Genomic DNA, 16,870 nt, shown 5'->3' on the forward strand with positions numbered 1-16,870 from the left:
ATAATGCCGTCAGAACAGGGAAACGGTTTTAAGTCTTATATTACTGGGCCCTGTTAGCAGACGTCGCTACGTGCTTGTGTGTTTGTTTTCAACATGGAGCTTTTTATACGTCGCATTGTCTGGCTGATACATCTGGCAGGCTTCCCTTATCCCTCCCTTTTTAATCCTAAGAGACTTCCTGGTTCAGTAAAGGTTAAATCTACTACTATTACTAGCACTGCCACTACACGCTATCAGCATTGCTCTCAGTCAGGTCCCAACACTGCCTACCTACCAAGCCTTATGAAAGAGCCACACTGTAGCTGCATGGAGGGGGAAGGCAGCGACTCTCGCCTTGTACAGCAATTTTGAGGCACGAGTAATCTGAATAGCAATTCTTAGGAAATGTTACAGTTGGTTGCAACAATGCAGGCCACCCAGTCCAAGATGAATCAGGGTTTTCCGTTTAAGGACAATTACTTTTATTCATTTGACCTTTATTTAACCAGGTAAAAGTGACTGAGAACAAATTCTAATTCACAACACTGGCCTGGCAAAGAAGGCATGCGTCAATCAAAAAAACATACAAACATTGCTTAAAAAAAACGAAGTTCACCATAGTACATTTACAGAGATAAAACAAAAAAATAAAAAGACAGAAAACTGCATTAAATTTGGTACGGAGCAGTCAACAGTAGCAAAGAGATGGGGCCTAGCATGTGCAGTTATCAGTAAATGTGTTGTGTAAAAGTCTTTTACCTCCCATCTACCCGCTTCACAGAAACAAAAATCGTGCATGCTCATTTTGAGGGACAAGGAAATGAATCGTGACCAATGACAAGACTGTGAGTTTAACCAATAGAAAACAGAACAACATGTGGGCTGCGTGCATTGTTTGAGCGCTAGCGTGTACTGTACACACAGGCGAAATGCGCTCCCCTCCTGAATCTGCCAAAACAAGAAACCTCCCACAGCTTCACAGACATTTTTCAGCGATATTAAAAGCTGCAGATCAATTTCTGGGGAAAGGACTGTGATGCAACCACTCCACTGTTACCTCAGTTACTTACTACAGAGACAGAAAGTACAGACGGAAAGAGAAACAGACACACACACACGCTCATACATGCACTCACACACACACACACACACACACACTCATACATGCACTGTGACAGTGAGGAGGGGAAGTCAGTCATCCGAGGCAGATGTTACTTTAAATGTGAAACAAAGAAGAGCTGGAGTCTCCTGGGGCCTCCTGCCAAGCCCGACTCTGCCCCCCCCCCCCCCACCGCCCTCTCACTGGCCCGCAGGCTGACTGCGCAGCTCTGCTTTACTGACTCTCCCCCACCACCAGCTCATTCACTCACTCACTCATTCACACACTCACTCACTAATTGCCTGTGTGCTCAGAGTCAGCTGGCCTCCCGGCCCCAGCTGATGAGCCAATAATGCGCGTGTGTGTGTGCGTGTGTGTGTGTGAGTGCATGTGTCTGTGTGTGAGTGTGTGTGCGTGCATGTGTGTGTGAGAGCGTGTGTGAGAGACAGTGAGAGTGCGTCTGTGTGTGTGTGTGTGAGAGTGTGTGTGTGTGTGTGTGTGTGTGTGGTGTGTGTGAGAGAGTGTGTGTGCGTGCATGTGTGTGTGAGAGCGTGTGTGAGAGACAGTGAGAGTGCGTCTGTGTGTGTGTGTGTGAGAGTGTGTGCGTGTGTGTGTGTGTTTGAGTGAGAGTGTGTGTCTGTGTCTGTATCTCTAACGGGGTGAAAGAATGTTGACAAATGAGAGAAGAAAAAGAAAAGCTTGCATCCGACGGTTCACAGAAGCAGGAAGTGAGGAGCGAGAGCTTCGCTGGGCGTTTCGTAACAGCCGCCGGCGCGGCCGCCGGGAACTCTGGGGGATGAACGAGAAAACACGCCGCGCCGGCTCTCCCGCTCGGGTACCCACGGAACCGCGGCGGCCCGTTTCCACGGGAACGAAGACGGGCCTATCAGAGCGCAGAATAACGAGCGGGTCAGCGAGAGAGTCAGCGGGCGGGCGGCCCGAACGCAGGCCGCCAAACGGCTGAGTCACAGTCAGACGCGGGGGGGGGGGGGGGCTGGAGAGGGAGCGGGACAACGAGCGGCAGCGTTGGGACAGCCCTCGTGTGAGGGCGTGAACAAAGAGCTTTAAAAAAAAAAAGAAGAAAAAGAAAAAAAAAAGAAGAAGAATCCCGAAGGAAAAGAAGAACACCTCCACAGAATGACTCAACGAACGAGATCCTCCACTCTGCGCAGAGTCGCGCGCGCTCTCACGCTACAGCCGAAGCCAGCGGCGAAACAAAACCAGTACCTGCAAACGGCCATCTGCAACGGCTGACACTTTAATGGGGCTAGCAGCAGCGCTAACAAACTGCGACTTGACGTGGTGGATCCACGCCGCCGCCAAGGGAAGAGACTGTTCCCATCCGGCAACGTCCACGCCGTCACCGCCAAAACGGACTGTCCTCCCGCTCAACTCCCCTCGCCACGGCCCCGCCCTGTTCCCTAGCCCTTTAAGAGGTGTGAGTAACAGAGCATACTAACGCTGATGTGATGTCACAATCGCTACTGGAACTTTTTTCAGTGTTCTGGAACTCCACTGACAGCAATGGGGTTCTAGAACACTGAAGAGAGTACTCTTCAAAGGGTCAATGGGCTAAACAGCTAAGCTATCAAACGCATCTGCCTCGATGCGGGTGCAAGTGAGGGCCCAGTTTGTGTTTACCTCTTTTTATGCGGAACGTTGCCAGCAACAACATGGTCCCCCCCACCCCCCCCCACCCCACCCCCAGATGCTATCACACAACAGGATGCAGCATTGCGACTTCCTATTGCAGCTGCTGGAAAGTTCTGTACTTTTCAATCATTTCTGTGGCTCAGCACCATAGGGACCAGAGGGGGACAGGGACGATCTGTGAGTGGGTGTTACTACACAAGCTCGTGCACGGCAGAATATTAATCCAGATTTATTCATATTATTTTATCATGCGTGCGTGTGCGTGAGTGTCTGTGTGTGTGTGTGTGCGTAGTGTCGTGGTGTTGTGTGTGTGTGTGTGCACACATGCGATTCAGCAGACTCACACTGAGGGTGTTCTCCACTCCTGAAAACAGTGGGAATCCTTCAGCGGGTCTGGCAACAAAAGCGCCTTTTAATCACAGAGGAGGTAGAGTGCACAGAGCCACACCCAGGCCTGCAGAGTCGTATGAAACGCACCGCCTGTTCTCCCACACTCCACCTGGCCTACACTCACAAGAGCAGCAGCAGCTCACCTGCCTGCTCCAACCAGGGATCTTACGCACACACACGTCTGCATGAGCTAACAAGTACATGGTAAAATGGCAAATGGACTGCATTTATATAGCGCTTTTATCCAAAGCGCTTCACAACTGGTGCCTCTCATTCACCCATTCACACACACACTCGCACACCAACGGCGAAAGGCTGCCACGCAAGGCACCAATCAGCTCGCTGGGAGCAATTAGGGGTTAGGTGTCTTGCTCAGGGAACACTTCGACACGCCCCAGGGCGGGGGGATCGAACCGGCGACCCTCCGACTGCCAGACAACCGCTCTCACCTCCTGAGCTATGCTGCGCCCTAAGTAACCAAGTAACCCGGGCTTTCATAAACATTTAATCGGGATGCATTTTTAATGCTCATCCCATCTGTCCGAAGGGCGGCCATTTTCCACGAGCGCGGACAGGCGGCGCTGAGTCAGCACTCTCCCGTCAAGCAGAGTCACCGCGTCCCTGCACCCCAGCCCTGGGGGCAAAGGCCCAAACGCTCAACACCACCAGGACTGCGCTGCCTCACCGCTACCGCACACGAGCTCTTCAGGCGGCTGGCCGTACTGCGGGCTAACGAACGGCACCAAACGTACACCACGGACGCGCTCGCACGCTACCGCACCGGCTCTTAGCGGCCGCCTACGCGGGCGATTACGGACAACGTGGCACGGCCGGACGCCGTGCTTAAACTCGGATTAAGCGCGCGGGTCTCAACCGGGAAGGTCCGCCGACCCACAGCCGCCGGAGCCGCTCCCGGTTTTGCGTGTTGCCGGGCGGAGGGGGCCGGCTGGTGGCTGGCGGCATCCTCCCACCCGCACTGACCCGGCATGCGCCATTACATTACGTTACGTTACGTTACGTTACGTTACGTTACGTTACGTTACATTACATTACATTACGTTACATTACGTTACATTACAGGCATTTAGCAGACGCTCTTATCCAGAGCGACGTACAACAAGTGCATCAGTTCAAGGTGCAGAGGTGCAAAAGAAACACACTAGAGTGAAGTAAAGATCGTTACATTACATTACATTAATGTAGTGCCAGAAGTGACCACACGGATCAGGACTCCAACCCTGTAGGGTGACCTGTTCAAGGGAACGGAACAGTGCTGCCACCCGATCCACGCTCACGCTCGACGGAGAGCTCAGAGAGACACCCGGATGGAGATGAAAAGACGAAGGAGGGGAGCGGGGGATGATTCACGCACGCAGAACACAGAGGGAATGGCAGGGGAAAGAAAGAAAGAAAGAGAGAAAGAAAGAGAGAAATGCGATAGGAGTGTTGGGTAAGGTGCGGGCTCTCGTGGGACCGGCCCGGCGCTCTGTGGGGACTCCTCTAAGTCCCGCTCTGACGGAGACACACACACACACACACACACACACACACACACACACACACACACACCGTGACCCCTGCTGGAGTTAACTCTGTGACCCGCCCCCCCCCCCCACCCCGGCCCCATCCACTCGAACCTGCACAGATCTGTGTCTCGATCGGGACAACCGCGCTGGTAGAAATTCGGCATTTGGAGCCTGATGTACCTGTCCCGCCCGGCGATCGCATTCCCTCCGTCGGGGGGGGGGGGGGGGCAGCGTTCTGGCGGTCGGGTTCTGGCCCACTCACCATGCAAAGACATGCAAAGCAGAGGACGCAGCCCAGAGCAGCAGAGCATGACTTCAGCCTGCCACACGCAGACTCAGTTCAGCTTCCGCGTTTCAAAACACCAGCGACAACTGCAATTCATGAGCATGGACTCATCTTGTACATATATATATATATATAGCCTATATATACAGGGCAGGAATCTAACTTTTTCGTCCAATGGCCACAGTGGCTGGTGCATTCCAAAATTCACTTTTTGTTTTACCAGACAACAGGACCTTCAAATGATGGGTGGTTACCTGCCAAAGTAGAGTAAACTGGTAGAGTAAACAAACTCACCAGCCACCGATAAAAATTTACCAGCATTTTGCCGGTGTTGCTGTCACACCCTGCATACATGTGCATATCTTCAGCAAGTTAATTTCATTAACAAACAAGATTCATTCATGAAAAATGTTTTTTTTAATTTTTTATTTTTTTTTTTATCACAGCTTATGGTCTGCCGTCTCCATCCCCATGGCAACCAAACAAGCTGGCGATAGGCACACAGTTGCGTGCTGTGGGGCCATGAAGGCTTTGGGAAGTGGTACGGTATGTGCACCAGGCACCGCAGCTGTTCTCGGTCATAGTCAAGCTCAGCCTCTCTTTTTTTTTTGTGGGTAGGGATATGGGGGGGTGTGCGTGTGTGGGGGGGGGACTTTCTTGAGAAAAATGGAAAACACATGTGTGACCTCGTCCCCTACCCATCCTCCTCCTCCTCACAACCCTGAGTCACCAAGTTGCCCGGAAACATGCAGCCCTATTACAGGCCATAGAGGCTGCTCTTCAGCTTACTGCTTTACATTTCCTATACAGGACGTAGCCTAAATCTAAAGCTCTGTTTTAAACAATCCCCAAAGCCACTTCTGTGTATGGGCACAATTCGTCAGCAGCGGATGGTTGCAGTTAACATATTACATAACCAACTCCCTGCCCCTCCCCCACCCCCCCCAACCCCCCCCGCCCCCACCATGTTTTCCTGCTTAGAGTAGAGCGCGAAAACCATCTGCACACACCAAAGTCAACAAGCCAACGTTAATGGGAATAGAGGAGTACCAGCTACACACCCGAAGCAGCGTCATACACAGACACTGACGCTTAGATGACCTAACACTATAAGGTTACACCGAGATGACTTATAAACAGAGAGAGACAGACAAACAAAAACTGAATCATCAGGTTACAGAACTGAAATGATTACGAATGGTCCAATAATGATCATCTTCAAGCAGCTTCGGGGGAGTGTTATTGTGGCCGATGACCTCATCGGTAGGACAGAAGTGCCAGGTTGAACTTAGCCAGAGGGGAGAAAAAACAACAATTAAGCCACACGAGCAGAAGTCCATATACAGGCCTCCATGGCCCTGCTACAGTGTGTGTGTGCTGCAGTCTGTGTGTGCTGTATTCTGTCTGTGGCATGTGTGTGCTGTATTCGGTCTGTGCTGCAGTGTGTGTGTGCGCTGCAGTGTGTGTGTGCTGTATTCTGTCTGTGGTGCAGTCTGTGTGTGCTGTATTCGGTCTGTGCTGCAGTCTGTGTGTGCTGTATTCGGTCTGTGCTGCAGTCTGTGTGTGCTGCAGTCTGTGTGTGCTGTATTCGGTCTGTGCTGCAGTCTGTGTGTGCTGAATTCTGTCTGTGGCATGTGTGTGCTGTATTCTATCTGTGGTGCAGTCTGTGTGTGCTGCAGTCTGTGTGTGCTGTATTCTGTCTGTGCTGCAGTCTGTGTGTGCTGTATTCGGTCTGTGCTGCAGTGTGTGTGTGCTGTATTCTGTCTGGGGCATGTGTGTGCTGTATTCTGTCTATGCTGCAGTCTGTATGTGTGCTGCAGCCTATGTGCGTTCTGCAGTGTGTGTGTGCTGTATTCTGTCTGTGCTGCAGTCTGTGTGTGCAGCAGTCTGTGTGTGCAGAGGTCTGTCTGTGCAGCAGATGTGAGTGTGTGCTGCAGCCCAGAAGCCCAGGCCCGTGTCCATATCTGTAGCGCTACATGTGTCACACAGCTTTAGCACTGCTGAGAGACACCGGCAGTACTTACCCAGAGCTCCACAAGAACCCACAGCAGACCAGGGCTCTACAGCGCCCCCCATTTTAGGAGCATCTGCTCCTGAAAACCGACGTGCGCTAGCAGGAAAAGTAATTTAGGAGCACATCTAATTGGGATGCATTAGTGCTCTCCTAAATCTTTCAGCTTGGGAGCACATGCTGCTCCCTGAAAAAAAAATGTTAGTGTAGAGCCTTGCAGAGATTCTCAAATCTGGCCCTCGAGGTCAGTAGTGCTGCTTGGTTTTCATTTTTTACCTGAGAGTTAATTAACTGATTAAGGCCACTGATTGGCCAGAGATTTAACTCCCCTGGTGTCCCCAGGTTTACATCAGTCCCTGATTAGAGGGGAAGAATGAGAACCAGCGGCCCAAGAGGGCCTCGGGAGCCAGCTTTGAGGACGCCCTGACCCAGAACAGGCCCTAAACCTGCGCGGAACCCTGAACAGACTGTACGCACCAAGCAAAGGCACCCGCCATTATGCAACCGCAAGCATAAGCAAACCTGAGTTACGGCCAAAGACTCCCCCCAACTGATCCTGTCCAGTCTGGCTGGCTAGGCTCGGCTCCACGCCTGAGTTTTGATTTAAGAGAGAGGACCCCCCCCCCCCCCCCCCTCCACCCCCCTCTCCCTGCCCCCCCCCCACTCTGTACACCAGAGTCCCCCGGGAGGATGGGATTCTCTCCACCATCTGCTGGGCCGTGTGAGGGGACGGGTCGCTTTTTAAAAGCAGCCAGCCAGACGACGGGAAGAAAGACAGGAGGAGGAGGAAGAATAAAGAGAACAGAAAGACAGGGAGGAAAAAAAAAAAGCAGAAGCAGAAGAGAGCTGAGCATCAAGCCACATCCGGAGAGACGAGCACGAGAGGAAGCTGGGCAGCACTGCGCAACACACACACACATGCGCACGCACACATGCAGGCACACACACACAAGCACACACACACGCACGCACGCATGCATGCACGCACACATGCAGATGCACACACACAAGCACACACACACGCATGCACACACACGCGCACACACACACACACACACACATGCACACTCATATATGCACACTCCCACACGCTCTCACTCACACATGCACGCAAACACAAGCACACACACATGCAGGCACATGTATGCTCACGCACACACACACACACACACACACGTGCATACACACATGCATACACACACATGCAAACCATGTGCAGTTCGCTACTGTGACAAGGACAAAAATATCAACAAAACAATACCTGCAAAACAATGCATAAATTTACTGAAACTAAAAAACTATGCCTATATGAACACTGCGCCTGTGCGAGCGTGCGTGAGTGCGTGTGTACGCGTGAGTGCGTGTGTGTGCGTGTGTGTACGCGTGAGAGTGTGTGTGTACGCGTGAGTGTGTGTGTGTGTACGCGTGAGTGTGTGTGTGTACGCGTGAGTGCGTGTGTGTACGCGTGCGAGTGTGTCCACAGTTTAACTTTCAACACTTAAATCAATTCATATTACACAGGATATAGGCTACACAGATCAGTCAGTCAATTCGATTATTAAAGGAATTAGCCTATACTACATTTGTATAAGCAGAGCACATACAAGCTTCTCTTTTAACCTTTAAGTCTGCCTGACAGTCAAGCCAAAGAAGCACCACCTCTAAATCACAGAACGAACAAACAGAGCAATATTCAAAAATGTCCATTTTAGATATTAAGGGAAACCCCCCCCCCCCGCCAAAAAAAATAAAAAAATAAATAAACTGTGGGACAGGCAGGGTGTCACACAGCTCATATGATTTCTGGCTTTTGCTTTTAAATTCACAGCTTTGCCAACTGCAAGATAATGGTCACCCGAGATGACGTTGGTTGGTCGGTTTCAAAAGCCGCAGCCAATGCTGCGAAAGCGTTGCTTCCTCTCGGCGCAGGGGCGCAGCGCGGCAGGGCTCGGCACCATCCTACTGCCGAGCCTAACGCTACCAGGAAGTGGAGCCGGTGCACAAATCAGAGCCGGCCAGTCAGTGTCCTCCCTCACAGGAAGACTGCAGAACGTACACAAGCCTACCTGGACTTCAATACACGCTGAATGCAGATCACGGTCGCGAACGGCGGGCTTAGATTTCACGATCTACTGAACACGCCCGAGGACGAGGACTCTGCATGCGCACAAAACCTTCAGAGAGATCGAAGCCGTCCGCAAACAAGGCTCGCAGAACAATTCCGCCCCCCCCCCCCCCTGTCCGACCCCACCCCACCCCCCCCTCGCCCGCCCACGTTCCACGAACACCACATCAGAGGAATTCCCTCACAATCAGAAGCACTCCATAGCTGTTTCCCCTCTCAGCTTCACCAAGGACAACAGCATCTCTGTGTTCACAGCGCTGGCAGAGAACCAGGCCGTGTTATTTTAACAACAATCGCTCTCGCGTTTAACAAAACGGTCTCTCGGCAACAAAAGCCGTTAGCAGAGAGGAATGCTCGGCACAGAAACTTAATGTTCATTTCTGTTTGTTCGTTTGTCATTATGTAATGCCTTCCCCTCTGTCTCCTACCCAGCGCAAAATGGCCTAGGGCTGGGAGACATACCGCAATGATAATTATCGAATGCAATTACCGGTCTTGGCCACCATGCAGAGAATGACCTCTCTTTTCCTCTTTTTCCTTTTTAATTACACCTTAAGCCGTAGCAAGCAGCCGAAATGAAGAGGCCTCGTGAAACGCTTGCAGAACGGCCCCATCACACGTGACCTCCGCTATCATTTCGCAGACAAGCGATGTGCTGCGAACCCCCCCCCAACAAAGTACACGGTGCCGCCCGTCACACTGCAGCCCTCAGGCCAGGCTCCCACAGGCATGAGCCGGAGGAGGACCCCTCATGTGCAGCTCAACATGCCAAACAGTCCGTGCTGACACCCAGGCCCACGGAAAACCCTCCCACCCCCAGGGCAAAACCAGACCCAGCTGGGTCCACCCCCCCCTCCCCCCCCTGCAGAGCTGGGGACCACAGTCACCACTGGCTTAACTGTAACCAACAGCCACCTGCAGCTCCACACTGCCATTTTCTGTCGCTGTTCACAAGCCTAGCTGTCCCACCTAGCGAGCGGTTACGCAATATGTGCTGCTGTTGATATTTCGATGTACGCATCATAAATCTTAAAAATGAGCTCAAATCAACCCCAGGGTTTTCAGACCACCATCTATTAGCTAAGGGTAGCCGGATTGAGTAACCGCTTTTCAAAAACTGGTATGGGCCCTGTTTAACAGGTAGGGGCACAGAGAGAGAGAGAGAGAGAGAGCCAGAGGGAGCAAGGCAGAGGAGATAATGTGTACCATGCACAGAGGTGAATTAGGCCAACAGTTAACCTATTCATGACAGCCATGCAATGCATTGTACCCAAACTAGCCAGAAGGCTACTAATAAATGCTGAAGCATAATACAAAAAAAAAGAAAAAAAAAGAGAGAAATAAAAATAAAATTTCAAAAAAAGCCAGTGGGCAATAGAAAATATACAGAGCTCACAAGGTACAGAGAACTAGAGAATCCACATGAGAGACAGAGAGAGAGAGAGAGAGGGAGAGAGAGAGAGAGAGAGAGAGAGGGAGAGAGGGGGAGAGAGAGAGAGAGAGAGACTCTTTGGGCTCTGCTGATCCTGACCGAAAACACCAGCAAGCCCCCCTTCATCTCCCCGAGAACAAGAAGGGTTTTGTCTCCACAGGCCTTGGGGGTCACATGAGTGAGTGGACACAACAAAAATTATTTATTAACTTCGCACTCACTCACTCACCCCACCTCTCTCTCTCTCGTTCTCTCTCAACCACTGCATCTGCAACTACAGCAGCCAATCCCCATGCAAAGCAGCCCCACTTCCTCACGGACGTCTGACAGGATGTTTTCCTGGGTTCCCCCAAATTTAGTTTAAACTAAAATTAATACTCTCTGGATGATTTTTTTTTTTTTTTTTACTGTTGCATTTGGGATGCGGAGTGGCGTCGTGGCTGAAACACAGCTGCGCTTTGTTCGGTTTGGACCGAGCTGCGGCAGTAGCGTGTGCTTCCCGTAGGGAGACTTGAACCCGTGACCTTCCTGTTGGGAAGCTGATCCACGTTACAGCCCGTGGAAGGACTGATATTGCACACCAGATTACTGCCACATCGCATGCTTAGAGGGCCGCTTTTCATTCCATATAAAGCAAAAAGAAAAATTTAGAAAAGAAAGAAAAACTGCACAGTCACGTCGTTTCGCACTTATTCTTAAGATGGGCGCTACATTATTCCTTAATGCATATGAAAAACTAAGGTTTCCGCGTTATTTTTGACCAAAGATCTGCCTTTTCCGTTGAGACACACAAGGCTTCTCTGCCTGAAAGCTATTTTAGTGTGTATTATTTTACATGCACTTCCAATCCCCCCTCCTCACCTTGACGTAACTGATGTTCAGACATCGCTGACATATAGACTTGCAACACAACACGGATTGTTTTGATCTACCAATGTTTATCACGTTGCTAATGGAAACCTACTGAAAAAGCGTCAACTGAAACCACATCTTTAGCGGAAAGATTGCCACAATCGTGGCGACTTGTGCAGATCAGAAAATGATTTTACTGTGATCTTACTGGCTGCATTAAAAACACACACACAACTTTCGTTTGATTGCAAAATTAAAGAAACGGCATTTTTAGACCATAACTTAAAATGGTAAGCGTGAGTTCCTTAAGACATCTTACATGACGCACGTGCGAAGTTTTGAAAGTGAAAAAAAAAATGGCGAGATTTATGAAGAGAGTTTGGTGCCGAGAGTGATGCTACTCTACATTGAAGTATGATATGCATGCCAGATAGTCGATATATTTTGGCTAGTCTTGCCAATATCTTCGTATCACAACGTTACGATTCAAAATAGACTAAACAGTCTAAGGTTTAATGAGTAGCCTGCTGCATTGTTTCACACTGCCTTTAAAAGCAACCATTTTCTGAATGAAACAGGGCCCCGTAGCCCGAGTGTTCACAAGCCTCAGCAGATGGTCACAATTATTACTGCAAAACACTACTAGCTTAGCTGCTGGTGGAGAGGGGGCGTTTTTTTTAAGTCGTAAGCTGTAGCTAACACGCTAGCCACCTATTAATCCCTTCCAACCAGGAAAGAACGACTTTGTTCCTATATTACAAATGTAGCAAAGTAACTAGACTACGAACAATGTTACACTTTAACAAATATTTCATCTTAAGTTTACCCAGTCAGAATGTCAATTTCCCCACATTAACGAGCTACCTTGCAAACAAAGAGAACACAGGGCATTGTCCGAAAAAACAAAGACATTTTCAGCCAAAGAGATCCCAACGACACCCTGAATTGGAGCTGCGTAATTTATCTAGCTAGCTAACCGGCTACGAAAAACTCTAGTATAGCCGATCTCCACGCAACTGCGAACAGGAAGCGAATACGAAACACTGAACTTGGGCTGAAGTGGGTTAAGATAAAGTTGCACACGATTGTTGCCGATAAAACCCAAAAAACCAGCCTAAATGCGAGCTAAATGTGTACTCAGCCTAACAAATGAACAGAAATTGCAGTTAGCTAGCAACCTGATCCAACCATGGCAAATCATTACCCAACACAGGTGAATTACACAGAACCATAACCTTACGTGAAATTTGAACAAGTTATCTTAGCTAGTTACCAAGTAAATTCAGTTCCGTTTTATTAGCAGGGCTAACCAACATTTGCTAACATTAGCTGTACGGTGCAAATTTGGAAATTTGGCTAACTCTGAATCAGCGTGCTGGCTGCCAAACTTAACCAGCATCGCGTTTATGAAGACAAAACAAACTCACCTGCGTGTGTGATATCGGACAGGTCATAGTTCTTGGCGGTCCGAGGAAACTCCTTCAGTTTACGGCTTGACAAGTTAAGAGCCCCGCTAGAAGCTGCTTCTTCCAACGCCTTCTCCACGCTCCGGCTAGCCGCTATAGTCGCCGGCAGCTGGGAACCATCCCCAGCAGCCATATATAAATATGCCTCTTTGTATACTTTATTGTTATGCCAATTGTAAGTTTTCTCTTCTCTATATTCTTCCCCTTTAGCGTCCAAAAAACGGACACGCGGTGTTCAACTTCAAGAGTAACAAAGTGAGGCTAAGAACTGGCACCCAAAGTTTTCTTTTTGAGAGAATTTCTACAGACCTGGAGTAAACGGGTAGTGGCTAACTGTCAATCTTCAAAAAGAGGAGAACGGAGAGCAAGCGAGAGGGAGTGGCTAGGATGCAGGAAGCTTTGATTGACATTAGGAGAACTCCTCTAAATGTGTTGTCAATAGGGAGGAGCCAGAAAGCCAACTCTCAGAATTAGGGCGTGGTTTTGGACTGGTTCCAAGACAAGCCCCGAGCCGCTGAAGTTCATCCTCAAGTGCTGACACAGGATCAGTTTAATCTTTTTGTCACGTAACGGTTTCAAATTGGGATTAGGGTTGAGTAAAATGATCCTAGATTGGCTGTACGAACCAGAAAAGTACCTGAACGGTCGTAAAACAAAAACCTTGAAGGGATTGGTTTAAAGTTAGACCAGTCAAAATGGAAGGTTGGCACCAGAGACTGTAAAAAAAAACAGGTTGGTACATAGAGAAATGAGGAAGAAGGTGTGCCAGGCGGTAACATATTTCAAAATAAAGCTAAACGACATAGTGAAATAGTCTAGCGGCTGTTATACGGTAAAATATCCAATTGCTGTTGGCAAACGAATAGTGTCACCTTTATTTAAACGAAGTTCGGCGACTAACGTGGTTTCTTGATCATCGCTTCTTATATAATGGCTCTAGAGTAATTCTCAAATAAATAAACAAATAACTGAAGTGAAAATTTCATACTTTTGTAAATATTGAAATAAATAGTGAAATATTTCACAATTTTATGAGGAGTTGCCTTGCTCTAGCATCTTGTAATTATGCACTTATTTCTGTGCACCTGCTAATTTGGAATAGGTGTCACAAATATCTATTGGCTGTAGACCGTATCAGTGGTCTGTGTAGTGATTTGTGTGTGTGTGTGTGTGTGTGTGTGTTTGGGTGTGTGTGTGTGTGTGCATTCTTGTGTGTGTGCCTCTGTATTTCAGGTACCTCATATAAGTGTAAATTTAATGGTCCATTGTCTCCCAGCCTTCCATGGGTTTGTTCCTCTTTCTCTTTTTTCTTTTTCCTCCATTCTTCTCTCACCAGATGACTACCCCCACCTCAGCCCCCCCCCCCCCCCAGTCCCTGCTCATTGGCCCATTAATGTTGCCCCCTACCCCCTTGTCCCCATCTGTCCATCTGTCAATCACACAGCTGGGTTCACAGCTCTGGTGACAAAACAGCCTGACGTTCGTCACAGTCACTGTGTTCATATGTATCCCCACATTCGCCCACTCATTTAACATAGCCTGCATGAAAACACCATCTGCGCACCCATGACATCACAGTATATGCATCTCAAAAAACAAAAAAACAAAAAAAAAAAAACATATTGAAGGTAAAATGTTTTGTGTACTGTTTGTTTTTCCCTGTTTAAGTATTTATATAAAGGCTAGTTCTCCAGCTCTCTTTTAGAACTTTAGAACAAAATTAGAGCAAAATTAGTGTGTTGTAAGTAAGGGTATTAATGTCCAAGCCAATCTGCAAATATGTCCTGTTTTATTTCAATCGCACCGGCTCCCCACACAGAAAAAAAAAAAAAAAAAAAAAACGGTATGAAAAAGTCTATAATGCTACAAATGCTTGTCGCTGGGGTGGTATTCTATACGTACTTAAAATTGCACCCCTAACCAGGAATACATAATTTGTTTGCACATTTTTTTGGTTGGAAAATGTACTTAATAGTACCCAAATAGAACATTATTTTATTAGCTGGTCCCTAAAGAACCTAAATGCACCTCCAACTGTACCTTTGTTTCTCAGAGTGCATTCCAAATTGTTACCTGCAGAGGAGCTTGGTTGTCTCATTCATATCTGCCGCAAATCATACACTCTTCGTACCTCTAGTTTATGATGCGGCAGTGTATTATAATGGGCAAGGAACTGGTCTTGTAACCTTAAAGGTCACAGGTTCGATTCCCAAGGAGGACGCTGCCGTTGTACCCTTGAGCACCTTATATTATCGCTTATTGGCATTTTTACTGTGTACCAGATCAGCACTACAACTCACCCCAATATTTTTAATGTGTATATCAGTGTTTATGTTGTACTAGAGATGACGACTAACATGAAAACGTGGTGGAGTGCATCACCTGGTCATAAATGTCCCGAAACAGTAATTCAAACCAACTTGGCATTTTTAACTGTACAACTGAACTCAAAAATGTGTGGCACTTGCACTCAAAATTGCAAAATCATAAATTCATCTTTGTGGGGTTAAAAAAAAGAAAAGACATTTATGTATTTATTTATACCAATGTGAAGCCAGAAGCAAGCAAGCAAGCAAGAGTTTTGGAACACTGATCATGGCATGAATGGCAAAATGTTTGCCAGGAATTCTCTGGAGTAAATGAATTAGACCATGCAGAAAAGAGGAAGAGGGCTCAAGAGAACAAGGTCATGAAAAATAAAATGGTGTGATCTGTGACCTCCAGCACAGTGGATCCTGAAGAGAAAAGGAAATGAGAGAGGGATAGTGACATAGAGGGGGGGAGAGAGAGGGATGACTGAGATAGAAAGTTAGGGAGAAAGAGAAAGAGAAAGAGAGAGAGAGAACACGAGAGTGAGAGAGAAAGAGAGAGAGAATGAGTGACTGCTGAAAGATGAGAATTACTGAGAATGTCTGCAATGCGATCCAACATGGCTAACCCCCCACCAGCTGTGTGTGTGTGAGAGAGAGAGAAAGCGAAAGAGAGAGAGAGAGAGAGAGAGAGAGAGAGAGAGAGAGAGAGAGAGAGAGAGAGAGAGAGAGAGAGAGGAAAGGGGAATGAGAAATGGTGTGAGAGACAAAGGATAGGAGTTATTAATGTCACTCTGATTGACTGGACCCTGCTGTACATTAACTTTGCATTGAACCTGGGCAAGACAGTTGGTTTCTTTTTTTAAAACATGTTATTTCTCGCTTGCTTCGTAATCCTTTAGCTGGGGATTTTACTCGTGAACTAGTTGCTGTACTAACGCAACATAACCACGTTTACCAGAACTCCAGAAGAGCCAAAAAGTTGGAGGGAAGAGAAACAATTTCACTTGGAAAATTGATACAATAGGACAGGGGCGCCACTTAGTGTACATTTTGAGTAATGCACCGTTCCTTATTGTTATTTTCAGCAGTGGAAGTTTTTTGTTGGAAAAAGACGACTGAAATCGCCAAACAAATGGCCAGATGTACAGGGCGATTTCAGGAGAATCTGATCAGCACAGAGAGGGTAACACGCTTATCCTTTCAAAAATAACACAGCAAGTCAATACCTCTGCTTAACATCTTTTCTGAGGTATAGCACCTTCTGAAGCATTATCCTGAATAACTTTTGCATGTATTTGCACTAGCAATGCATTTATGCAGCTGAACATTTAACTAAAGCAATTCTGGTTAAGTACTTTGCTCAAAGGTACAATGGAAATGCCCCACCTGGGACTCAAACCCACAATCCCCAGTGTACCCAGCCCGCCCCCCTCCCTGTATGTACCATGCCATTGGATCTTACTTGATGTGTGGTGAGCATTCTGGCACAACACATTGGTGGTGGTCGAGGTGAGTTTCCCCGCATCACTGTAAAGCACTTTGAGCATCTGGAGAACCGCTATACAAATGCAACGACTCATGGTTCAGAGAGAAAGAGTGAGGTGTTGTCCGCAGATTCCACCTTTATCAGGGAGGGCTTCCATTCTAGTGCTGAGCTGACCAAACTCCATCGCAGCTTCAGCTGTCTGCCATGAGAAAGGCACAGGGTGGTATTCTGTCTACCACACTATTGCAATACT

At 48.1% G+C, this 16,870-nt stretch overlaps 1 protein-coding gene across 5 annotated transcripts in view; it reads right to left on the reverse strand.

Moving 5' to 3' along the window:
• The window catches only part of lrch4 (leucine-rich repeats and calponin homology (CH) domain containing 4), a 44,220-nt gene extending 31,009 nt beyond the window's left edge, over positions 1-13,211 (reverse strand). For 3 of the 5 annotated variants that reach the window (XM_064325643.1, XM_064325642.1, XM_064325638.1), the window contains exon 1: positions 12,781-13,209. In XM_064325643.1, the coding sequence (XP_064181713.1) occupies positions 12,781-12,952 (172 nt within the window). In that variant the 5' untranslated portion in view covers positions 12,953-13,209. Of the gene's footprint in view, positions 1-12,780 lie in introns of all 5 variants that reach the window. The other 2 variants (XM_064325640.1, XM_064325639.1) reach the window with 2 other exon arrangements.
• Positions 13,212-16,870: the final 3,659 nt, after the last annotated feature.

This window comes from Anguilla rostrata, chromosome 3 (assembly GCF_018555375.3).
Source record: "Anguilla rostrata isolate EN2019 chromosome 3, ASM1855537v3, whole genome shotgun sequence".
NCBI classification, from domain to species: Eukaryota; Metazoa; Chordata; class Actinopteri; order Anguilliformes; family Anguillidae; genus Anguilla; species Anguilla rostrata.